We start from the raw sequence: 25,685 nt of genomic DNA, 5'->3' as shown, positions 1-25,685 counted from the left end.
TGAGCAACCGGTCAAAAACGTTAAACTTTGCTTTGATTTAAGATTTTTCTTCATTTCACCTCATTGAGTTATTAAAGCAAGCATTTGCAGTACACAGTATTTTCACTAACTTCATCAGTCCTTTCACACTGTAGAGTGTAGGAGAGGCTCCTAGAATCACCCTGCTAATTTTAAGGTTATTTTATACTTCATGTTGAAAATGCAGCCTAAGTGATGTAGCAATTCACTTTATTTCTAATGCAATTATTTCCTACGTAATGATTGAAATAGTGATAGGCATCTGTTGCAGAGCTTAAATAAGATCAATGTAACCACAACGTCAATATTAAGCCCCTTTTAGTCAACCGTGGCTGCGGTCAGATAGTCGATCCTATCGTCCTTGAAGCGCTTGAAGTGTCATGAGGTCAAGGAAAAATGTGAAGTAGCATTCATAAGGACTTACTAAAAGACAACCTCAGTGCTAGGAGAATCCGACTGCACTTACACTAGGCTAGGTAATTATGCGAAAGTAGACATTATTGATGTGGCTCATGCTGATCAGTTGTAGATTGGGTTGGGTTGGGTTTGCTGCTGCAAGAATTTGTTGGGCGATATATCTCCTTTCCTTTCATAAAAGATGCTCCATTGTACCCTATGCTAAAGGAGATACGATAGGAGCATTGAAGGACCTTCCCTAAGCATTTAAATACTTCCGGATCATTTCACTCCGTTAGGAACCTTCCTAAACAAAAAAAGACTATCCGAATAGGGTCATCATCTCTCTCTCTCTCTCACCGTCTCATTCGAACATGCATGCCCACACACAACTGAGGCACAACTTGACAGCTTGCCCATGCCAACACTCAAAATAGTTTTCTAACCTTCTTAACTTTTTATTAAACCTGCTTTATATAGATATATGCCTGAAAACATAACTAAGTAAAGAGGGTTTGTATTTATTAAGCCCATGTTAATAAGCCTATTTGTTTTCACATTGAAATATCGGCTTGAAATTTCGGTTATCGTCCTCTTTCTGTCACAGACAATCATTATCGTATCGTGCTCTGGAAAAAAAACACACTGGTCGAGCCCTGTTATAGATTATCGGTAAGTGCCACACTGATGGACATGGCTTGCCACTGTTCAGCTCTCTGTATTGAACAATGCCAACAATGTGCCCGAATTCTGCCCTTCTTAGTCATGGGGCACTGGCTTTCTCCAAGGGCACAAACAGCCTTTGCCCACTGAAGAGATTTACCCCCCTGCAGGTCTTTGCTGAATCATTGGGCAGACTAGACCATTAGGACGGCCTGTTTCAGCACCCTCCACTTCAATTTGGAAACAGGGTTTTTTATGACGCCCAGTGGCATGTCTGAAAAAGATGCATTAGTTTAGTGGGTGGTGCACCAGAGTGAAAAACTGTGGTTTGGGGATATTGCCCCCTTTGTCTCTTACCTCAAGGTCTGAAAGAGTGATTGACCTATCTGTGCAATATTTGGGCTGTCATTCAATAGTAATAGCCTAAAGTGTAGTTGATTCATGAGGAGACAAATATATATAGTTCCCCATCTTATTTGTGTGTCTGTGGAGGATCTGCCTTCCTTCAACCTTAGCAGTAAAACCTGATGGACGAGGTCAGCATTCACTTACACAGCACAGCCATGCATGCTAACAGCTGGTCAGAAACCCTTGTCAGGAAACACACCATGGACAAATAAACGTTTTTGTCAAGATGAATTGAGCAGAAGCCTAATGATTGCAGCTGTTTGGACTTCAGAATAGGTATGATTAGTCTAACTGTTCTGACTACAGAATAGGTATGATCAGTCGAACTGTTCTGACCAGAATAGGTATGATCAGTCGAACTGTTCTGACTTCAGAATAGGTATGATCAGTCGAACTGAGCAGACATTTAAGGAGTCTGCAGTGCAACTCTGTCAGGACAGAAATATTGCAACTCCTTGGCATTGGACTGAAAGGTGTCATCCCTGTAATCCAACAATGACTGACTGTGAAGTTAAATCTAATCATTTAGCACAGCCACAACCTTTAGAGTGATCCAGGCTTTAAAAACAGTTTTCACCTACATTCAGGCAACACCACCTAAAACTAAGGTATTTACACAACCTTAAAACACAAAGTGGTTAGACTGTTAGTTTCAGTGGTGATTTATTTGAAAGAAAAAGCATTGTAATTAATCATAGGATGTTCTGTGGTGTGGCATCGTTATAGAAGATTGATAGGTACTTCATTAGAATTTCTATTTATAACTGAAATCATAGAATATTTAATTATTTGTACTGACACTATTATTTATCTGCAGTTTACCAATACAAATCATCAGTCTTTTGTTTATATGAAAAACCTAGATGACACCTCGACTCAACAGATTTTTTTAATTCTAGTTATACACATGCAAGTAGTCATAGCCAGCAACCCAACCTAGCCTAACCAATATAACAACTGCCCAACCAAAGATCCTGCGCAGCAGGGTAGAACAACGGATTACTGGCTTGCCAACTTCGTTGCCTCGCTTCCGCTACCAGTTCCGCATATTTGAGCTTCTTCCTTTCAAATGCTTCCTCAATCACATCTTCAAAGGGAACTATTAACTCAATAAAGCAAACATTCAGAATAGAACACCATTTGTGATCTCATAGCAGTCAAAGCGATACACTGTGGATCTACCGACATCAGCCAGCCATCTCCAATCCTGCACTTTGTTCCATTTGCCAGTACTGTTTGCACGTGCCTGGTGTCGACTTCTCTGGCACAAAATAAATCGTACTGTCCCTGTCATTAACCGGCAAAGAGTTATCCTCAACTTTGTTAGTCTCAAACAAACACGCAAATTATTTTAAGACCTGATTATGTCTCCACATGTAGCGACATCATAAGTGGCTGCAATGGTTAATTTAATGCGGTTAGCATCCATAGCCCAAAGTTCTCCCCAGCTGATCTTCCTTGTCCCAACACCATGCTAGTTCATCCATTGCCCTCGTCTAGTTTCCTCTTCTTACTTGCGAACAAAACTAGGTACAGTCTGCCTCCTCTACAGCAATTTAGCCTTACCCCATGCTTTCCAACTGTCACCTTGCCCAAAGCCTGCTCTTCCACTCTGTACCTGCCCAATTATATGCTGTAATGCGATGATTATGCTGTTACCATTGTGTTGTGTTCTTGACTACTGGATCCTTAGATTGTAACAAAATCATCTCCAAGCTGGTTTTAGCACATTTTAACTCCTTCACAAACTGGCTATTGGTAACTCCAAAATTCCTTTTCCATAGTAAGCTACCGTGCATGGCACCCCAAGCCAAACTGCCTTATTCATGACTCTCTCAAATTTCGCCACCTCTAAAATAGCAACTTCATACACAGTCAAAGGCCACCTTACGTGTGGCTGAAGCCCAGACTGCAAGCACCTCAGTTCCATTTCAGTTTACCAGGTAAGAAGGTCTTATCAGTAGTACTGATAGCCTTAACAATGAATTTTCTAAGCTCTAAAACCTGTCCTCTGTCACTCAATTTGGACCACCTGCCTGAGCTCATTATAGGTTTTTCTACCATAGAAGAAATCACCTCACCACGTCGCGGCTTCTTACCCTGACTAACGCTGACATTTTTTAAGGGACCTAAAAGTAGCTGAATGCCTTCCACAACAGACTGTGTGGCACCAATCTAAAGGCATTCACAGGATCCACAAATACCACACCACAGCCTGAATCATGCAACTCTGTTCTAAACATCCAGATTCCTGCTTTCTGCACGGAAATACCTCTCAAACTATTTGCCTTAAGATAGGAGACCATCCTCCATGCTACCGCACTAAAGAAGATATGTCCTTCCACATTAAGAAGACTGATAGGCTGGAATTGGCCTATGCATACGTCGTTTTTCTCCTTTGGAATGAAAATACCACCTGCCTGAAGCCACATCCTGCCCCGAAGCCACATAGGATTTTTCCAATAGAATCACCACAGGCTTCCATAGATATTTCAAAACATCAGACGCTCCTTTATAGACACGATATGGTACCCTGTTAGGGCCGGGTGACAATGCAGCCCTTGCACAGCGCGCAACCTCTTGCTCCTCTCTTCACCTGGATCGGCCATCGTCCTTTGCTAAACCTATCTTTCAAATTGTCTGTATGTCGCTGTTGAAGACACTCTTCTAGGTCCTTTCTTTCCACTCTCAAACTTCCCATTTTCTCTGAGATTTCAGAACCTTAAATGGATCCTTGTCAAAGTTCCAGAAAATTCAGTGAAATGCAGACACTCTTTTGCCAGGGGTCTCTGTGTCAATTTCACTCTCTCATTTGTGTTTGAAAAATTCCAGAAACGTACCATGACTAAACAACAACACAGCACCTAAATGTGTTAGATTAAGTTTGATTTAAACTTAAACATATCCCCTGGTATAGGTTCACTATTACAAATATTTGGCACAAAAATAACTGAAATACCACTGAAACACTGTCAGTGTTTTTTTCTTTGTTTGTTTGTTTTTTCATCTCCCTTTGTGTTAAGATAATAATTGAACATTGATTAGTCATCAACACCCCTGTTCTGGAATTTTTGGCATCTGCATATACTTCTGGACCATATTTAGCCAATTGTCATAGTCACGTTTGATGGTGACATTTTCCTTCTGAAGTTTTGGTTCAAAGCAATTGGCATAACACAGTACCCGTCATCCCACACTGATCTGAACTGACTCCATTCAGGTGAGTCATCCAATTTGTATTGAGCATCATAATAGTAGCACTCTATTTCAGTCATTTGTAACAGGACTTGATGGAACCTGAGTCATGCCGAGCCACATAATGTTTTATACCTGGTAGCAGGGCATGGGTGAATCAGCCCTTACATAAAGTGGACTCTAAAAGCACATTTATCTAGATGACATAAACATCATATTGATGGAAGGACAATGCTGTGGGCTTTATTGTTCCAGGGACAGTTGAGAGGCACAGAATGGATGTTGTCTTGGTTCACAAAATCAGGTTTTTATGTAGATTATATTGGTTCTGTCGGTGGTCATTTCTGAGTACATACGTATTCTGATGAGAAGAGATCAAGGAAAGTGTGGAACATTCTGGAAAATGAAAGGCCTCCTTGTGATTGGCTAGTCAATAACTACACTTAAATTTAGATAAAGATTAGTTCTCAAGGATATGTAGGTTTATTCCAATATTTAGTTTGTTTTTTGAGGTTTTTCTAAGATATTTAGAAAAAAGATCTGAAAAGCAGTTTGGCATTTCACTCTACGAGTATATTTATAGTCTTTTCTTTTGTGTGTGTTTAATTCTGCAGCATTTGCTAGTTGACATTTGAGATGAATGCATCATCCCAGTCTGTTTCAGGTCAGCACATTAGCTTATTGACCATGTTAATAGGCCTCCGTGACAGGTAGCATTAGTTTCAACATAAAAAGTCTATGAAAGTGTTTTCTGGTTGACGGTCTCTCTTCATCATACTTATTTTTCTTCTGAGACATCTTTTTAATAGTGGAAAGGAAACACCAAAAGGGAACAGACATTGCTGTGTTTGAATCCTTTTTTAACCTGAGTTAATGTCATTGTTGTCTGTGCATCCTATTTTACTTCGTATCAGTTTCCCGTTTCTTTTATTGGGAGAGGCAAGCTTTCCTTTTCTTCGTTATTGTTCTTCATCTCTGTCTGTTGAAGAGCCAATATTCTCGAGCAAAACTTATTCAACAGCTGATCTTGAAAATGGCCTGGGTCCCTGGGAGGCTCCTTGGAAATGATGGGGTCTCTTTTGTGACTTTCACCTGGCAACAGTTTTCCCTGCACCGACAGGAGGACTGAGCATAAAGGCCCACCATGCAAGAGCAGTTCTTGGAACCGTACTGTTCATTCTTTCCTGTTCAGGGTTGCTAGGATACACATTTGCCACACCAGATAAGCTGTAGTGTATCATAATGATGTCCATGAGGGGCAGTTCTAGCCTAGTGCTGCCAGCAGAGGTATGTGGGGAGTGGTTTAGCTCAAGACAAAAACAAAGAGATAAAACAACATGGATGTTCTTGTTAGCATGGATGCCAGAATTGAATTTATCAGACCATATGTCAATCAATTTATCTTCTCTAATTTAGCTGTGAATGCTTATCAGAAATTCTTGCTTAGTTCCACTAAGCCTTACCTCTGCTGGCTTAAGTTTCACAAGCTCAGTCTTCCTTGTAAGACAAGGATGTACAATTCGATTCCCTCACTGTCAGTATAATCTTCTGCGCCCATTAGCCAAGTTCTCAAGGGGAATTTACAGACCACAAAGAACAGTGAAAATTGCTTGGCTGGCTGTGCCAGGCCGGTGTTACTCTGGCCTTTTGCCAAGACTGACGGCCCTCTCATATTTGTGTGTTTGTGAGTTCATGTCAGAGAAAACCGTAGGCAAAACACCATGGAAACAGAATGGCACGTCTGCCAGGCGCAGCTCCTGGTGGATGACGACAACGAGACTAGTCACAGGTTGTCTCTGAGTTCTCTATCAGGATAGTTCATCTATCTCTCTCCCACCCCCACGTGTCTAGCTCACCCTGGTGCACGTGGATGTCTTTGCTGTGGAGATGGATTGGCTAGATTAGAGCTGGCAAGGACGTTTTAAAAGGCTCCAGAATAAATAAGCACACTTTTTTAAGAAGGCCTGCCAGCTGGGTTGATGCAGGGCTTTCACGTGGACCAACTCAGCCGTCCCCCAGGACCCCGTCTTAATCTCATGGCTGCATGCAGGACGGAGAGTCTGCTTTCTGCCCCGGCTCTGAAGGGCACAAGTGTCACTGGCAGTCGATAGTGGAGATCTCCCATGTGCAGACTGCAGAAGCATGGCACTTTCTCATGGAATCGTGTAGCGGTTTGTGGTTGCTTAAAAACTGTGAAAGCTGTCCCCAGTCTGTTTTCATCACATCAATGTTTAATGCAAAATGCTTTTGGCATCCCTCACATTGCCAAAACTCTGGGTTTGTTTGTTTTTCTCCTCTTTGGATAAGTATCAGGTAATCATGGCTTGTTATCCCAATGCCTGAAGCTCCATAACGCTTCAGAAAGTTGGGAGCAAGTCCCGAATGCTTTGTATTTTAATTATCATAATGGAGAAACTGTTGAAGCACTCAAGCAGCACCCCCAGGCTCACTGAGGGTCTGCCAGTCATGTGAACTTAGAATAATACAGAGGGCTAATATCTGGGCTCAAAGTGAAGGTTAAGTATTGTGCTCTATTCATATCACCATGGCGAGTTATTTTAAAGACCTGTGCTTTTATAGATGATTGCATTTATTCTGTGTGGCAGAACAGCCTGAATGGAATGGTTGGCCAAGTGCTGTCGAAAGGCTGTGTGGCTGTGATTTTAATCCAAAACCGGACTCATAGGAGATGGAGTGATTGAACGAACCTAGCCAAAGACAGGCCTCTCACCAGCTTGATTGATTCCTGGGTGGGATTTTAGAGCAGACTTGTCAACTCACTGTGCACATGCTATTTCAGATACCAGCTAACAGTTCAATCAACAACCCAGTTTTATGCATTTTACTGGGGCCCCTCAGCAATGTGATGGAGAGAAATAGTAGATAATCTTTTTTCAGCTGTATAATGGACGACAATCTTCTAGTCAAAGAGAGCAGTTGGAAAATAAAATCTGTCCTACGATTCACATATGTTTCCCTCTGGGTCTCTGAGCCCTCTCTTCGTTTCTTTGGCATCCTCTTTTTAATTTGTACCGTCTTGTAATACCTGGTGCACAGCATCTCAGTGTTGTTTGTCTTTTATGGGTCTGTATGGAGAGGAAATATCCTGTTGGTTTGAGCACACCGCTGAGAGCCGCTTGCTCATTTTGCTTTATTATGAGAGCAAACACAAAAGCAAAGTGAGTTGGCACAAGAAAAATATTGGCACATTTGAAGTTGTCACATATGCATGGCAGAATGGCTAATACATGGTCCCATTATCAGCTGTGAGAGAGGGAGGGAGGGAGGGAGTGATTGAAGGAATGGAGTGATGGATGGAGGGAGTGTGTGTGTGTGTGTTAGTGTGTGTGTGTGTGTGAGGGAAGGAGTGAATGAATGAATGAATGAATGAGTGAGTGAGGGAGGGAGGGAGTGAGGGAGGAGGGAGAGGGTGAGTGAGTCAGATAGGGAGGGAGAAAGGGAGGGATTGAAGGAATGGAGTGATGGATGGAGGGAGTGTGTGTGTGTGTTAGTGTTAGTTAGCAAGGGAGGGAGAGAGCGAGGGAGGGAGAGAGCAAGGGAGGGAGAGAGCGAGGGAGGGAGGGACGGCACAGCAAATTACCCTGTAACCTGCACTGACAAGACCATCTTTCATTCCTGCTCTTTCTCCTCCCTCTGTGCCTCGCTGGCTGCAACTCCCCTGAGACCAGCTTGTAACGACCCTAAACCTCACCAAAGCCAGTGAAGAACTGTTCCAATTTACTTACAGTGTAGCGTGTGTACTACTTACAATGTTATTAGGGTGAGGATGACTTTGGGATGGATGGCTGGACATACAATGACTCATGGAACATGGCTCATGAAATATTGCCTACATCGCTCAATGTAGAATAGCAGAGAATAAAACATGTACTTTATTCAAAGCCAGACCACTGCTAGGGTGAATGGCATCCAAGTTAGCTGTGCTCCCTGGGAATGGTCTACGGGCAGTGTGCAGTAACAGCAGTGCCATCTCAGCTACAGGCCAAATAGACGTGCTGACAGAATGTCACCCTGCCCACTGATCAGACAGTCCATCCTCTGTGTATGCGCTGGGCATGCAGCTCTGGGTGAAAAAGTGCCGCCAATGGATGGGCCGTGCGCTCCTCAAACAGTCTCCTGTCTGGCCCTCCAAGCCGGCTGGGTGACTGATAGGAGGCTGCGCTGGCCCCGGCGGTGAGATGATAACTGGGGCCTTTATTACTCTCCACGTCAGCACTCTCACCCTCCAGCCCTCTCTCTCTCTCTCTCCCTCTCTCTCTCTCTCTCTCTGCTCCCTCCTGGCCGCGCGAGTGGTAGCAGACTGTGGCCTCTCCGCTCCCCTGGCGCGTTGCCACCCCGGCGGACGCATTGGCAAGCGCCCGCATCCCTCTGTTTCTCGCCCCGCTCATCTATCTTTCTGGAGCCCCGGTGGTGTTGAAGGCTGGCATATAATGGGCAGATCTCACTGTCAGGGGTACCCTTGTCACATCAGTCTCAGATAGAGCGGCGGAATGACAAAAGCATCAGCAGTAAAGAAGCTGGGGGGGGAACGGCTACGCAGGGTTTGACAGCCACTCAGAAGGCATCAGTCAGGGATGGCTTAACACATTAATCTGTTGCATTTGTGTGGAACGGCCTCTGCGCTGATTAGATCCAGTTAAAAGTCTGAGCTGTGCAGAGGTGCAGAAGATGCCGTAGTTATTGGGGTTTGTAGAAGTTGGCACAGCTCACAGTAAGAAGGCTGCGTGGAGGAAGGGCTCCGTCATTTGTTGTGACAGCTCGTCAGGGTTTGACAGCAGATATATAAACCAGCAGCGGTCATATCTGGCTTTTATGACACTTTAACACGTGATTTATAGAGCACCGGGCATAAAGGGCACTTCTCTCTCGACTGATGGATGAACTTTGTGCTGTGGTGATCAGTGGATAAGCATGAAATGGCGGCTGATGGATTTACTGCTTTTGTGCAGTGTGTGCGTGGGCCTGGTCTGTTGTGGTCATGTATGGAAGGTGTGTATATATGTTTGTGTCTGTGTGCAGGCATGTGTGTGGGGGATGATTTATTATTTATGCTGGTGAGGGGGACATTCTGCGCTATAGTTTGTGTATTTGTCCATCTGCTTGTCTGCAGCGATGCATTGAGAATATCCATGTGCATTTGAGTGTGTGTGTGTGTGTTTCTTGTGTGTACCTGCATATGAGTCGTGTGTGTGTGTGTCCATGTGTGTGTAATGTTGCATCTTGGTGTGCGCCCGTGTGCATTTGTGTGTGCGTGTTTTGTGTTTGTGCTGGAGTGCTGGTGAGGAGGAAGTGGTGTCAGCCCCGCCAGCCGTCTGCACGGGAGCAGCTGGTGTTTACAGGCCGCTGTTCTGCAGTGCTGGCCCCAACGCACAGCTGCCGCTCCATCGCTCCCGAACACGCAAACACCAAACAGCCACTTCATCAGCATGCAGTGTGCCCCCCCCCCCCCCCCCCCCCCCCCCGACTCCCTCCTCCTCCAGCGCACCCCAGGCCTGCTCCTTCCCCCCCCGTATGCTAATTGCATTCGAAATGCGACCTGTGTGCACTGAGCCCCGTGGAAGCTCCTCCTTCATCTCGCCGGCAGCGGGGCGAACGATTTATCCTCCTCACCTGGCCGTCCATGTGACATCGCCTGCTGTCCGCGAGTGAATAATAAGTTTGCCCTGCACGTTGTGGAGTCGCAGTACTTCATTGTTTGCATATTCATCTGTTCAGTGTGTCCAGTGTGTACTATTATACTATTAAGCTTTATATACGCACACAAGTACACAGACTCTCTCTCACACACACACACACACACACACACACACACACACACCTACATACACACACACACACACACCTACACACCTACACACACACACACACACACACACACACACACACCTACACACACACACACACACACCTACACACATACACACACACACACACACGCACACATACATACATACATACATACATACATACATACATACATACATACATACATACATACATACATACATACATACATACATACATACATACATACATACATTTGGGGGTTTGACATTGGGCTTGAGGGGGGAGATGACTCCTCTGTTCTTTACAGTGGGTCTCTGTAGTCGCCACCAGCTCATTTTTCAGTCTGCGTCCTACTGTGCAGGTGCCAGGGCATTCAATAAAAGGGCATCCTCTATATGTCACACTTAGGCCGGGATAAGCAGACCTGACACCGTGAAATGATTCCCTCTACTGGCTGCTCTGCCGGGCTCCCACAGCAAGCTGGAGGTCAATTCCCAGCCCGGGCCGGCATTACCATATTTTCATCTCGGGCCCCAGGAAAATAAATAACCCAGGCATGCCGGGAAATATGACCAATTTGTCACTGCCACTGCGGCTACTGCTTGCCATCTCACATCGTCGGCAGGCTCTGCAACGATACAGCCCCTTACTGTCATTCACGGGGGGTTGCTGTTAGCGCTTACTAAGTGTAAAATGCTAATCATCGCAGCTCATACTTTTTCCAGAGTGATTCCTGTTATTAGTGAGAGTGCGCCTATGCATGCCTAAGCTGCGGCTCCAGTCGCATGCTGCAGACTTTCAGGGGGACTTGGTCTTGCTAGCGCAATTATATCTGTGTCTGATGCAAAGCGTGCTGGGTTTTTATCTCCGAGAGGGATCCGGTGAGTCCCTGCTGGCTTCTGCGAGACAGCGACAGATTTGCAGCCAGTGTAGTCATGCTGTTCTTACGAGACGTTGACATGCTGCATTATTTAACAAGGGAGATACTACAGTCGAAAGAGAGAGGGGGAAAATATTTACTTTGGTTCCACCCCTGCCCTGCTAAATAAACAATAAATGCTTTGAGACTCTTTTATATCTCGTCTGACTTGGTTCTTTTCAAGGGCTTCGTCTCATTGTAATGCAGCCCCTCTACCTCCAATGTCAGTTTGAATTATGTCCCCGAACTATCAAAAGTCTCTGCCATGGCATGATATCTGTGTCAGGTCTGCAGGCTGACATAAAAGAGCCCTACGCTGATACTTGTGTAATTAGCCTGTAGCCTCTTTTTTTCATACATGCAAATAGTTGCCAACCTGAGAACAATGGGCATGCTATTTGCAGTTGCATAGCTGGCTGCTTCAATGGCAGAACTGGCAGGGTAAGATGGAATGTGATACAGAGCCGAGACTTGATGTTCACGTTCAGTCTGCCGTGTACCTGGTGTGACCCTGTACAGGGTGAAACATCGTCTTTGCTAATGGCTGAAATGTTATAGACTACACTACAATATTTTCTCAACACAGAATGAACACAACCACGGAAAGTCCGGCAAGTGGTACTTTTTTTTATTTTTTTTTAAATCCTAACTCATTGGAACCAAATGCTTATTTCTCTCTGTCTCTGCCTTTCCAGGTGTCTGAAGAGGTCGCCATCCTGCTGGCCACCCCCAAGATGCTGCTGCCCTCGTCCAGCCAGCTGCCAGCCGGAGCGCCCCTGTCGGCGCACCACCAGATCCAGCTCCTCCAGCAGCAGCTCCAGCAGCAGCAGCAGCAGACCCAGGTGTCCGTGGCTCAGGTAAGGGGCACTGCTCCGGTCGCTGGGGCTCTGGAACGCTTGGCGCCAGCAAAGCAAAGGATTATTTATTCGTTTTAATTTAGCTGAATGGCTCAGTGCGCCGGGAAATGTCTTTTCTTTGCTCCGGCGCTTGGTTGTTGCTCTTCCAGATTGAGGTGCTCATGGAGGCCAGGCTGATGTAGAGGTTGCATAACAGGACCCTCTGGATAATTAAACAGCAAATAGCATTTGACCTGCTTTTAAGTGTTCCAGTGCGGATATGTGTGTGTGTGTGCGTGTGTCTCTGTGTGTTTGTGTGCGTGTGTGTCTGTGTGTGCGTGTGTGCGTGTTTGTGTGCGTGTGTTTGTGTGCGTGTGTGTGTGTGTGTGTGTGTGTGTGTGTGTGTGTGTGCGCGTGTGTGTCTGTGTGTTTGTGTGCGTGTGTGTGTGTGTCTGTGTGCGTGTGTTTCACATTGCATAAATACATCTTCAGTGCCAGTCAGGTGTGTCTGTTTGCCTCATATGTCTTGTTTAGATGAGCATTAAACTCAATTCTAATTAAGACATACCCATAAACCCTCCTGTCTTCACCCTCTGCTGCTCAGGATGAAAGCTCCATGTGTCTGGTGGTGTGAATAGTGTATCCTGTGTCCACTTTATGGACTTGTGTCTCATTACTACTCCTCTCATCCCCATCCATTCTCCTCTCTCTAAGCCTTAAAGCCTTTCTGGCCAAGGCTTGGTGACTACACCCAGAAGTCCCCCCTCTCTGCTCTTTAAGCGCCTCATTCTGAGGGGTTGCGGGTCACAATGTTCACGAGCGCCCCTCTCTTCTCATGTGGTGTCATCGGTCTCAGACCCCCCCCCCCCCTCCTCATCCCATCCTCTTGATGTGAGTTGACCCAGAAGTGTCCTTGGCAGTTTAGCGCTAATATGGTTCTATTATGGTGTGGCGGGGGAGTCTTATTTATCTGCCCTGGCGTGCACCCTGCGGCGACGGCTTATTTGGCCATGGTCATGCTCCCAAATACGCCCTGGCAGGAAGGGCGCAGTCGGCGTAATCTCCCAGCCAGCGGCAAGGTTCTGCTTTTAAAGACGGCGGGCGGCCGGACTGAGGCCCTCCCACAGGGGGTGAGCGAGGCCAGCGTGTGCGTGGATGAGAAAAACAGCGGGATGTGATGGCATTCTCTGCTGGCCCAGAGAGAGAGAGAGAGAGAGAGTAAGAGAGAGAGAGAGAGAGAGAGAGACCGAGAGGACGGAGATAAATGGAGAGTGAGAGAAAATGAGAAAGGGAGGGAGAGAGAGAGAGATTGGCATTCAAGGAGAGATTTAAAAGGAAAGAGATACTCGGAGGGAAAGAGAGGGGGGGGAGAAAGAGAAACAGAGAGAGAGACTTGGATCTCTGCGGCATTGTCCGTATGTAAATGGCAGGCAGCAGTGTCCTCTCTTCACCCCCCCTACCTAAACAACTCTCTCTTGCAGTCCTCTCGCACCCACGCAAGCCGCTCTCTATGACCTGGACCACGTCCAGACCTGACTCGTCCCAAAGCAAACACGGTGTCACTGTGTCATCGTAGTCATTGTCTGGCCTCTGATGTCCCACTTCAGTGAAGACCAAGAGGGGTGGCCTTTGAAGTGTCGTATCAAAGAGGTGTCGAGCGACGCCGATCACAGCCTCGTTCATTTATTTATCCATTTGTTTGGCACCGTCGCTTATCCCGTGGGAGAGAAGCAGTGGCAGATGAAACGACGGCGCACGCTCCTTTGGAAGTTGAAAGCCTCGCGCTCTCTGGCACATGCCAGAGCTCTGAGCAGGGGGGTTGGGGGGAATAGCCGGTTTAATCTCTCATACCCCCCCCCCCCCCCCAACCGCCACCCCCCTTCTGTTAGCAGTAGCGGCGGAACGCTAAGATTAGGCAACGCCTCTGATGTTTGCGTCTGATGTCTGATGTTCGTTCATGTTTCTGCCTCTCCGGTGAGTTGGAGTCCTGCGCCGTCATAATGAGGCCTGAGGGGTTTGGCTTGTGGACGCCACTTATCGAGCTCCAACATGCTGGATTGTAAACAGATGCCTTTTTTTTGTTTTTGTTTGCTTTTCAGAAGTATCATAACCTGCTAACCTGCAGATAAGACTGCTTTTTTTTTAGGAACGAACCCATTTTCCTGAGGGTAAATTGAGGATTGTTGAACGCTCGTTAAGGGTTGTCAGAAATGTTAGTATGGTGGCTTGTAACCGCCCACAGTTCATAGCCTACAGACTCAAATCACCATTTCATCTGAGTGTTTTTGTATTGTAACCCCACGGTGACTACCATCTCTAACATCAAGGACATCCAGGCATGAAACTAGGTCTGTGTCTCTGTGTGCATTTGGGATGTGGCAAAGAAACAATATTCATCTGGGTCAACATCATGGCTTGGGTTGCCTAATAAGACACTGCATCTTTTTCTTCAATCCTTTTAATTAAATCATCCAGTAAATATTTAATATATTGGCGAGTATATGGTAATTGCCTAAGCTGCAGTGGTAAATGGGTCTCATAGGATTTGTCCATCAGAGAACGAAACAGATCTTCTATGCATTTGAAGATCAAAGAAAAGGTTTTCATCCACTGACTTCATTCAACCAAGAGAAATGGCTTTTCCAGTCGGCCAACCAAGTCAAGGTGGGTCAAGCACATCCGTTTGGCCATCGCTGTGAAGCGGCAAGCCAGGAAGCTTTCAAAACTGCAGGGCTCAGACACAGAAGTGCTGACTAGCGCTGAGAAATACAAAAACAGCACAAAATATGCACTAATGCACTATAACCTCCACACAAACACTCTACATCATTTTGTGTGTGTGTGTGTGTGTGTGTGTGTGTGTGTGTGTGTGTGTGTGTGTGTGTGTGTGTGTGTGTGTGTGTGTGTGTGTATACTTTCTTTAAATTGCATGCTTACAAAAAGACAAACACATATGCCATGAATAAAGCATACACACAAACCTACACACTCATGAACACGCATAAATACAGACTGCATCTCAGTAAAGGATATACTCAGATCCTCACACGCTTTCCAAAGACCAGCTGGACTTTGGGGCACTGAGGGACTCAATTTATGCTGAGGGATGCATTTATGTGGAGAATTTCTTTTGCCAAACCGTGATGAGATTTTAAAGAGGCCATTGTCAATGTCCATAATTTGATTTTTGGGGACACACATTATTTTTCTCATACTGAACATCTCTTTTCATAATATGTCTGAAACGCTTTGTTAGAGCTCCCGTCTTTAAGCCCCCCCTCCCGATGAGCCTAGTGTGGTCTGATTGGTCAGCTCCACGAGCCCAGTGTGGTCTGATTGGTCAGCTCCGCAAGTCATTGGGCAATAAAGACTGTGTTACGTATCAGCATGTAACAGAGAAAAAGGCTGGGATTCCAATTAGGCGTTTCAGGCAGCAGAGAAAAGTGGTTTCTGCGGGAGAAAGTTACTCCCTCTGTGGTGTGCTTTGGGCTTTTGTAACTTTGCATGCACAAATAACACACTGAGGAAAAGAGAAAAAAACGGAAAAGCATAATAGGTTCGCTTTAAAAGCTTTGTTGGCAGCTGTCTAGAAGTGCTTCCAAATGAGCCCCTCAAAATTATCACATTCTCAGATTTTGCCCACGAACGCGACTCACATTGCTACTTCAAAGCGACAGTCCTCAGAGCAACGAGGTGTTCATTCTCGATAACGGCTACTGAGTTCTTTTCAAGGACAGAACTGAAACAGAGGCCATTTCCACAGCCTTTCTGTTATTGCTAGTGTCAGAACTGCCTTTGGTGTGTTCTGTGACTCCTGGCCCGCTTTAGAAGAACAGAGGACATGTCCTGCAAGCTGAAGGCAGTCGTTGAATCCACCGGGGGTAAACCCAAAGCCGCGATGAGTGGATGCAGGCAATCTCTGGCATGATGCCCTGCACACTAAAAACACAGAGCGGAAGAAGAGAAGACTTTATCTCAGACCCTCAGACTTGCCTCTGCTCAGAGAGAGAGCAGTCAGTGAGTCCGACCAGAAAGAGTTTTCTCTCCGCAGATAGGAACCCGAATTATCGGTCCTCGCGCTCTGTTTCTCCGTGTTATCTGCAGTGCTAATACTTTATCGGACTCAAACGCCTTAAATGTCCTTCAGAAGGATGGAAGGCAGGAGTCTGAGACGAGGAGTGGATGCTAGACACCAGGATTTGAATTTGTAAGCGGAGGGGAAAAGGAACTCCCACACAGCCTGTCTGTCTAATGAATGAAACCGTGCTGGTCCTGCCTACCTCCTTCTTCTCTTTACTGGGTTGTTTCTAGTGAGCTGGGTTTCCAGACTTCGCATATTTTAAGCGCATTCATGAAAAATTTGGAAGCTAAAGAAGAAAATGCATGTTTGTGCACGTGTCCTTTCGCTGTGCTAATGGCAATACAAAATGGACACTGGAGAGAGGAGCTGTGAACGGTTGTGGGTTCAAAACTAAGGGTTGTCAGGGCAACTTTACTGGAAATATATAATAAAATCGCAACAATTGATTTAATGCAAATAAACCCGTTTTCATCGGCCTTAGTCACATTATACCCCATGCAAATCTGGAGTCTGAATCCAACCCCTTCTAGCAAATACATTTCTTATTCAATTTATAAGATTTTATGGTAATTTCCAGGCATTTCCCCGCATACACAAGCAGGCTATTTGAGAACACCTGTGACCCACACATGCTCGATATACATCACAGCTGCTTTCCTTTGATAAACCATATGTGGAACCACAGTGTTTTATCATCTGTTCAAATTTGATTAGAACCAAGCTTGGAAGCATAAGTAATGAGATCATAATGTGATTAAATTAATGGATGGGCATAACCTGTTATGGGGGAGCAGTTATAATCACACCTCCGTGCAGATGTAATCTGCGTGCGTTTTGCTACTGCATGTTTGTAATCATAAAATAGAGATAGGTGTCAAGTAACATAAATCCGCAAAGTGGTGATTGTTCAAATCACCCCCACACTTCAAATTGCCAGCCTCTGTAAAATCAGCGGGGCGAGCATGAAGCCTTTTGATGAGTTTCACGCATGTGCTGCATGGAAAGGTGTGATCATTTTTCTCTCCTCCCTCTCTCTCTTTCTCTCTCTCTCTCTCTCACTCTCTCTCTCCCTCCCTCTCTCTCTCTCTCCCCCACTCTCTCTCTCCCGCCCCCTCTTTGTGTCTTTCTGCAGATCAGTGCTTTCAAGGGCCCTAAGTGGGAGGGCTTTAATATATGATACGGTACATATCACTGGTCATTTGAGTCTGGGCAGCTTTACTGCAGCTGCACGCGAAACCATTTCACATCCAAAGGACCTTTTGTCTCTAGCCCAAGAGGTTCACTAATGAAAGCGACAGTCTTTTTTTCGTCTACGGCCGTTCTATCCATCATTGAGTTGGGTTGTGAGACGCGAGCCATTTGAACGTCCAGAGGAATCTCCATCAGTGTGACTGACTGAGAGAGTGTGCGCTTGATTGTTTGGACAGTGACAGGCTGGAGAAAAGTGCCTTTCTCTCTCGTCCCCGTCTGGAGGAGAAAGGATTTACTTCAGCACACTCCGCTGCGTTCTGTCTGAAACTGTGTGTGTGTGGGGGGGGGGGGGGGGGGGTGTGTCTGTCAGGACGAGAAGGGTCTGAAGCATCTGCATAAGAACTTTCACAGAGCCCCAGTCTGACGAGTTACCATGGACAATGACCTGGACCAGGAGTAAACTCAGGAGTAGCTCACACCAGATCTCATCTTCTAAGGTCAAGGTGAAAGGAACTCCATACTCCCCTATCTTCTGTCTGTCTCTCTCCTTCCCTCTTGCTGTGTCCCGCTGTAATTGACTGATGACACACACACACACACACACACACACACACACACACAAACCCATTTGGATCACACATATGGTGAAAGATCTCATCACATCCTCACGTATGGATCTGTGAGCTCTTTTCCCTTTCAGATGTGGGTCTTTCTGATTAAAGGAAGGGAGAAATGAGCACAAAGGATGAGCTCCTCCAGACAGTCAGCAGTCTCATTACCTCCGCCTTTTGTGCTGGAGAATGAATTGCTCGATGGGCTCCTTGTGGGAGATGGTGGTGCCTCTAAGCTGTGCCATACATCACCTGTGCTTCCTATGGTGCAGGAGGCAGGGGGTGGGGATGTGGGAGCGGTACTGGTGGCCCCACTAAGTGAGCTGGGATGCTGGGAGATGAGCAGCAGCAGAATGGGTTGGGGGTTGGGGGATGGGTTGGGGGTTGGTTGGTGGGTGAAGGATGCCAGTGCTTATCGGGATGTAGTATATGAGGACACCTGGAGGACACTCCAATGCATTCTAATCAGCTGGGTCTCTCTTTCACTCTCTCACACACACACACACACACACAGAGAGAGAGACTCATCCGTGAAGTATGTGTAGGCAGAGTCAAATGCATTCACATGAATATACAAACCTGTATTATTTCTCAGACATACATTCACCTGGTACGGTAGGACAGAGTGGTTACTCCATCATTTGAATGGTTTTAAGCAGGTGAGTAGTAGTATTTACTGCTCGATCACATTACTGTGCTGTATTGAACTGTTGGTTTGATTTATTTAGATTTGTTGATTAGAAACTTCGAAACTGGCTATAACTATAGCTGTGCGACAAGAAACGTATTCAAACCTGCACTGACACTGAACTTGTGAATCTTGTAGTTAAAAAATAACTTGTGTGTGTTTGTTTGGATCGGTAGCATTAGATGTCACAGGTTTCCTGGGATGTTTGCTTCCTGTTGGAGAGAAGAAAAATTGGCCAAATTTGACATTATCTCCAGCCCTGTTCGCTGAAGTCCTGGTGTTCATGTTCTAAAGCTGGGCTGGATGATTAGCAATCCTCCTGGCGGGTTCTGTCTCTTAGCAGTTGGCTCACTGTAGTTGCATCACCTATGACTCCACAAAAAATGTAATTTTTCCGGTCTCCAACCTCTTTGAAGTGGTGCACAAAGTTTTTAAGAACCACAGTATCTGACTATAGTTGCAATATAGTGCATTTACTTCAATTACTGGTGCATTTGTTTCAGGCCCTTCCATAAAATAAATATAATGATATCTGAAGTCACACATTTAAGTTACCCCTAGATATCTTCTTTCTTCCTCTCTCTCTGTCTCTCTCTCTGATACTCTGTTCAAAATCCAATGAACAGTGGTATGTTTACATGAAACTGATAGGCAACAAAACCTTATTTCTCATGTCATATTTGGAGAAGTGATGCATAACCTCCCTCTATACCCACTCTCCCCCTTTCCCTCTTCCTGTCTTTCCTTCTCTGCCCCTCTCTCTCTCTCTCCATCTCTCTATCTCTCTCTCTCCATCTCTCCCTCCCCCTCTCTCTCTCTCTCTCTCACTGGCTTTTTTCAAGCTATCTTTCAAACTCAGTCACTCTGTTGGCTCTGCGCGTGAGTTATCGAAAAAGACAATGAAATATGCCCCGGAGTGCTGCTCATAACATTGCCTCCCTCTCCTGACATTTGTATTTAGGATAAGGTGAATTTTGATGCCCCCTTACTCCCCACTCAATCTGTGTGGTAAATGATCGATTGTCTAAATGATGGGTCTAAAAATTGGGTTTGGATGCAAAAGGAAACTTTTTGCCTTCATTGTCGGAGAAAACTTTAGCATGTCATTTGAGGACCCATCTCTAAGTTAGTCTCTAGTCACGTATGGGAACATGGATTAGAGTGTGCTGCGCTTTAAAGCACAAGGGATTAACAGCAGAACCATGAGAGATGCATTCAATGAAAAAACAAGGTTTTATGATGTCTTCCTTACAATGCCCCCACTCGATGAATCAAGCTAGGGCTTAATCACATTTCATAGTTTGTTTTCCAGATTAATTATTTATGTGGAGGAGGGACTCACTTGTATGCAAGATTCATTTTGCGGAGTGCACAGTGCCCAATTATTTGATGCTTATTTCATCATTTGATCATCTGCTGCCACTTGAGCCACCTCTGAGTGCTCTGGGTTGTGTAGTCTTGTGTGAGGGGGCAGGGGGGGTGAAGGGACGTGTGAAGCAGCTCTCCTGGGTGGTTCTTTCTGTCTCTCTCTCTCTGTCTCTCTCTCTCAGCAACCATAGCCATCAGTTGCATCACGTTTGACTTTCCAGCCAGCACACTATGTGTGTATGTGTCTCTGTGTGTGTCCACACTGTGTTTGTAAAAATGGGTGCGTCTGTTTATAAGGAATATGTGGAATTGAAAGGAATCTCTGGCCTATTGTCAGTTGATTTAGTAATGCCATGTATGGAAAAGGCTCCATTTTCTGTCTGTTTTAAACCTGCTATGGATGTCTGAGATATCAAATGTCTGTGTGTGTGTGTGTGTGTGTGTGTGTTTAGGTTCACCTGATGAAAGACCAGCTCTCTGCAGAGGCCACGGCTAGGATTGAGGCCCAGGCGAGGGTGCACCAACTGCTCCTGCAGAACAAAGACCTGCTGCAACACATCTCACTGCTGGTCAAGCAGGTCCAGGAGCTGGAGCTGAAAATGGCCAAACATGGATCAAGTATGTGGATCACTGTCTACACAGCTTTCTTATCTGTCACACACACATACACACAGACACACACACACACACACAGGCAGACCGACGGCATCTGACACTCAGTCTTCTTTTTCATCAGTTTTGTTTCGTTTTGGTGCTTTTTTTACCTCCAGTCTATTACCTTCTCTCTCGTTCCGGTTTGCCATCTCTACATCACACACACACACACACACACACACACAATTGTTTTTCCTTTCTTCTCTTTCACCATGTTTCTGTCTAGTCAGTATTAATTCATCCCCGTAGGCTGCGTCATCCGCTCCAAAGCTATATCTTATTTCTGCTTCTGTGCACACACACTTTCCCACCCTAGCATCAACAAACTGTGTGAGAGCTTCAATTACACAAGCACAGATTGTTTTGGCCTCAAACTGTGTGAGAACTTCAATTACACAAGCACAGATTGTTTTGGCCTCAAACTGTGTGAGAACTTCAATCACACAAGCACAAATTGTTTTGGCCTCAATCTTTCTTGATTGCATTGTTTTCTACTGCCTCTATCTACTCACTACCCATGTTCTACTCACACACACTCACACACCTCAGTGTTTCAGTTGTGCTCTGAAGTATCATATATTGCTTACCTTTGCATGTTTCTTTATGCAGCAGTCTATGACACCTGCCTTTTGTTGTGTGGTCCCTGTTCCCCTAGCAGACCAGCCAGTTCTCCCCCATGTAGTGTTTTACATAACAAAGCCACGCATTGTAGCGGGCTCCTCTGCTGCTGTACCTCAGGATCCACAGATCTCCTGTGTTAGTGAGTCTGCACAGGGCTAAAATGGCTCCACATACAATTCCTGCTCATATGATTACCTGCAAGAAGACTCAAAGGAACTAGTCTCTCTCTAAGGTAGTGACGCCATTCATGGCCTGTTCATGAGGTGTCTGCCAAGGAGTGTAGGCGGAGAGTGAGAGGGATGGGCAGACTGATGTAGGTCGCCCCCTGCATTCATTGCCTGTAATGATCCCCAGGGTAGAATAGTCCTCACAGGCCTTACAGTCCATCCTGTACACTGCCTTAGGCCAGAGGCACATCTGTGCATGAGCTCAGGTAGGACCTCTCCATCTTTCCTCTTTCTCTCCCTCTCTTCTTTTGTCTCATGTACTTCCACAGGACCACCCTCTTGAGATCTCCTGCACCCTCGAATTCAGTCACAGAATACTTATTTTTCTTTCTCGTTTGTTTTCTGTCGTTTTCTCCCTCTTGCACACTCTTTCTGTCTTGTTCTGTAACTCTCAGTTCAAATTCATTTGGACGGTGCTACATATTCCATGTAAACGAAATACATAAAGACATACCCTGTCTTTTGTCATTGCATTTTTGGAAGTAGCCTCACTCTCTCTCCTTCTCCCTCCCTCTCCTCTTTCTCTCCTCAGTGGGCTCCCTGGACAGTCTTCTGGAGATCACCTACCGCGCCAATGTCCCACCAGTGCTGTGTGACCCCACGACCCCGCGGCCCGATGACCTGACCCTCCCTCCGCTCGGTGACGGCACGCAGCTCTTGCAGCCGCTGGCCAGCCCCTTAGGTAGGGACGAGTGCTTGGTCAAGCTTGAGTGTTTCCGCTTTCTCTCGGGGCCCCCCCAGCAAGAGCAGGGCCCCGGGTTGGTGCTGATGGCGGACGGGGGCCTCCTCCACCGCCCGCAGCAGACCCCCTCCACCCCGGCTAGCATCTCCCCGGAGACTCAGGACGAGCTGCTTGGCAGCCTGGAGTTTCTGAGGTTCCGTGAGTCAGGTATTGGTTCGGAGTACGAGTCAACCAACACGGACGATAGCGATGACCGGGACAGCTGGGGGGGCCAGGACGAGAGTACGCTGCGCCTTCTCAACGTGCTCAACAAGCATGCCCTTTCCGACTGCCTGCTGGATGACGAGATCGCTGTGTAGCCTAGCATAGCATAGCCTAGTCTAGACTAGCCTAGCGGCCAAAACCAACAATATCAGCCCTCCTCTGTTTCCTAGCCTCAAATCCCCACACAATCAGTCACACGCTTGGTCTTGAAAAAGATGCGGGGCCAAGAGTCATTTTAATCAGCACCTTCCTTCCTGTGCACGCCTGAGTCAGGGCACCCATCGTCTGTGCTGTTCTGTCTACCAGCAGTGGAAAGCAAAAGAGGGGGTAAATGGGTCGGAGAGAATGGGTTGTTAGGTTGATAACACAAATTCCTCCAAGGTTTAGCCAGGCAAAGGAAGTTAGCCTGACTGCCCTGTCCAAAAGCCCCCAGAACTCTTGGAAGTCAGTGGGTGTTTTGAGGAAGAGAATATTTTTAGCTGAACGTGGCATCAATACCGATACAAATGTGTGTATAAAGGTTAAAGACAAAAAAAAAAAGAAAAGACATCAAAGAAAAACGCAAACATTTTATACTAGGTCTTGTGAATGTGTTTATGTAAACAGTATGTCCATTGATGATCCAAGTGTTTTTGTTTTCAGGTAATATGTCGAAGTTATTTGTGCAAGCATGTACCATACGCAGTTCTGCGGCCAGTCTTCGTTCTTGCAGTTTTCGTTTTTGTGCACATCCGGTGATGTTTAGAGCCCAGTGGTGCTTTTTGCTTAGATCGTTACCATTGACCGAGATCTCTGAGATTGTGCTGTGCTCTGTAACCACTACACTGTGCATGTCTGAAACGCAGCTCAGAACCTTTCCCCAATGACTGTAGATGTACATTAAGGAGCCACCAGCAATGGAACAAATCCGCAGTGAAATATGATTTGCGACTATCGATATCCTCTTCATCCAGTGTGGTAGGCAGCACTGAACACAGACACTCTACTCCGTGTCCTTGTCATGCATATTCAGTGGAAGGGGGGGTGTTGTGACTAGTCCTAGTTATGCAATACGGATTTCCCACTACGGGGAAAAGGATTAGAATTGGGATTAATCAGGAATTGTATAATTAATCTGGACTGTAATTAAGTGATTATCAGACAGCATTTACACAAGAATTAATGCAGTGTCCTTTGACAACACCGGCCGGACTGGGTACTTTTGAAGGCTTTTTCTGGCTTCTTTTACATTTCCTTGTGGTTTAGGTTTTGCATATCTCACCCACACATCCTAGAGAGCGAGCAATCATCGCTGCTTCACACTTCAAGTGGATGGAGCAGATTTCGTGCCACCTTGACATGCAAACACGACATGCATATTGTTTTACAGTGCGCAGCAGGCAGGAGCCGTGCCGTGTGGAAATGCGGTGCACAAAAGGCATTGCTTCACGCTGTGTGACGAGAAGAGAACGTGCCACAATGAAAAGTAAAATCATTTCATTGTTTTGCATCTCGTTTAACTACCATCCAGAAAAAACAATAGGAAGGGATTACATTACACACAAATGTAATGGTGAAATCGTGCCGTATCACTCCAAAATGGATTAGGCGTCTTAGTTTTTCTCCTAACTGGAAAGTTGTGCTACCAGGAATTTCAATCACTGTCCAATCACAGCTGAGGTCAGTAAGCATGTACCAGTGGGGTAAACTAAACTGGTCATTCAGTATCCCACGCACTAACATTGACTTAACCCTTTTTTTTTATACATTAACATTTATATTAATAATTGCCCATGCCAATGGTTCATAGGACCATAAACAACTTGACAAACCACAAGCTCAATATTTTTCATCTCCGTAAGAGGTCGAAGCATTGTCTATTAGTCTGCCGAGGAGGAAACTGTCTCATACCCAACCCTATGTCTGCAGACAGCTCTGTAGCACAATGTTAAAGACAAGATAATAAAATGGTGCCTAATGAAATGAAGCAGACAAGCCTGTTTAAGATGACCAGGTACCATGCCAGAAACATACTCCAGTTAAACAGGCTAACTTTACCTTGCCAACCCTGTTTGTTAGGGGTTTGAGTTTGATTGGACAATTATTCGATTTCCTGGTGGCAGGATTTCAGCATGCAAAAATGAGAAAAGCCTAATCTGTTTTGGAGAGATATAGCACGATTTCATCATTACATTTGTGTGTAATTTAATCCCTTCCTATGGTTTTTCTGGATGGTAGTTGAACAAAATGCAAATCAATGAAATGATCTTGCTCTTCATTGTGGCACGTTCTCTACACATTTCTTCCCTCAGCCCAAAGTCGTGTTTGCATTCCAGAGTGGCATGAAATCCACTCCATACAAATGGACACAATTTGGCAAATATGGCCTGGTGGAGGGCTATGCTGCCCTGAAGATCACCTCCACCCACACAACCCTCTCTCTCTTCATCCTCTCCCACTGGGAGGCACCGCCATCTTGACTGGGGGAGGGGGGGGGGGGGGGTTGCTTTCATTCCGCCTGGTGTGGTGTGCCAGGCTGGCAGACACAGTCACAGACGGGCCTCTTAATGGCCCAGGAGTAGTAGACCGTGTCCAGGGCCAAGAGCAGCGTACTGAGGGGAGATGACCCACAGCATCGCAATCACTTCTCCACTCTGAGTTGTCCTTTTTTCCCCCTCTCTCCTTTTGTTTGCCATCCCCGTATCTTTCTCTTCTTTTCTCTCATTTCCCCTCCTGCCACTGCCGGTTTTCCAGCTCTCTCTGGACCCAGGCGCCGTACCTGGCAGAATGTTTTTTTTTTTCTATCCTTTTCTTCCCCTCCCTGTCTCTCGCTTTGAAGATCACTATGGCGATGTGGTGACAGAGCCCCTCTCTCGTCCTCTATTCTGCTGTAAGCCTCAGTAAGCTTACCTGAGCTTTTCTTTTTACAACCCTTTGAGGGACGAAGTGTATTTCCCTTTTTCTTCTATGAAGGACTTGCTACGAGGTGAAAATCAATTATTCAAATGTCCTCCACAGCCCAGAGCAGTGCCCTGTGTCTGCCCAATTAGTTGACCGCTAATGTAGGACTTTTGAG

The 25,685-nt window shown here is 45.9% G+C and overlaps 1 protein-coding gene across 2 annotated transcripts in view; it reads left to right on the top strand.

Annotated features, from left to right (window-relative positions):
• Nucleotides 1-25,685, top strand: part of nos1apa (nitric oxide synthase 1 (neuronal) adaptor protein a) — a 95,855-nt gene that overhangs the window by 53,716 nt on the left and 16,454 nt on the right. For both annotated transcript variants that reach the window (XM_031575087.2, XM_031575088.2), the window contains exons 8-10: nt 12,103-12,264; nt 20,635-20,800; nt 22,217-22,366. In XM_031575087.2, coding sequence (XP_031430947.1) covers nt 12,103-12,264; nt 20,635-20,800; nt 22,217-22,366 — 478 coding nt within the window. The remainder of the gene's footprint in view (nt 1-12,102; nt 12,265-20,634; nt 20,801-22,216; nt 22,367-25,685) is intronic.

The sequence above is a fragment of the Clupea harengus genome, chromosome 10 (assembly GCF_900700415.2).
Source record: "Clupea harengus chromosome 10, Ch_v2.0.2, whole genome shotgun sequence".
NCBI classification, from domain to species: domain Eukaryota; kingdom Metazoa; phylum Chordata; class Actinopteri; order Clupeiformes; family Clupeidae; genus Clupea; species Clupea harengus.
The sequence above is the reverse complement of the archived record's forward strand: the minus strand, read 5'-3'. Positions and strand labels throughout refer to the sequence as shown.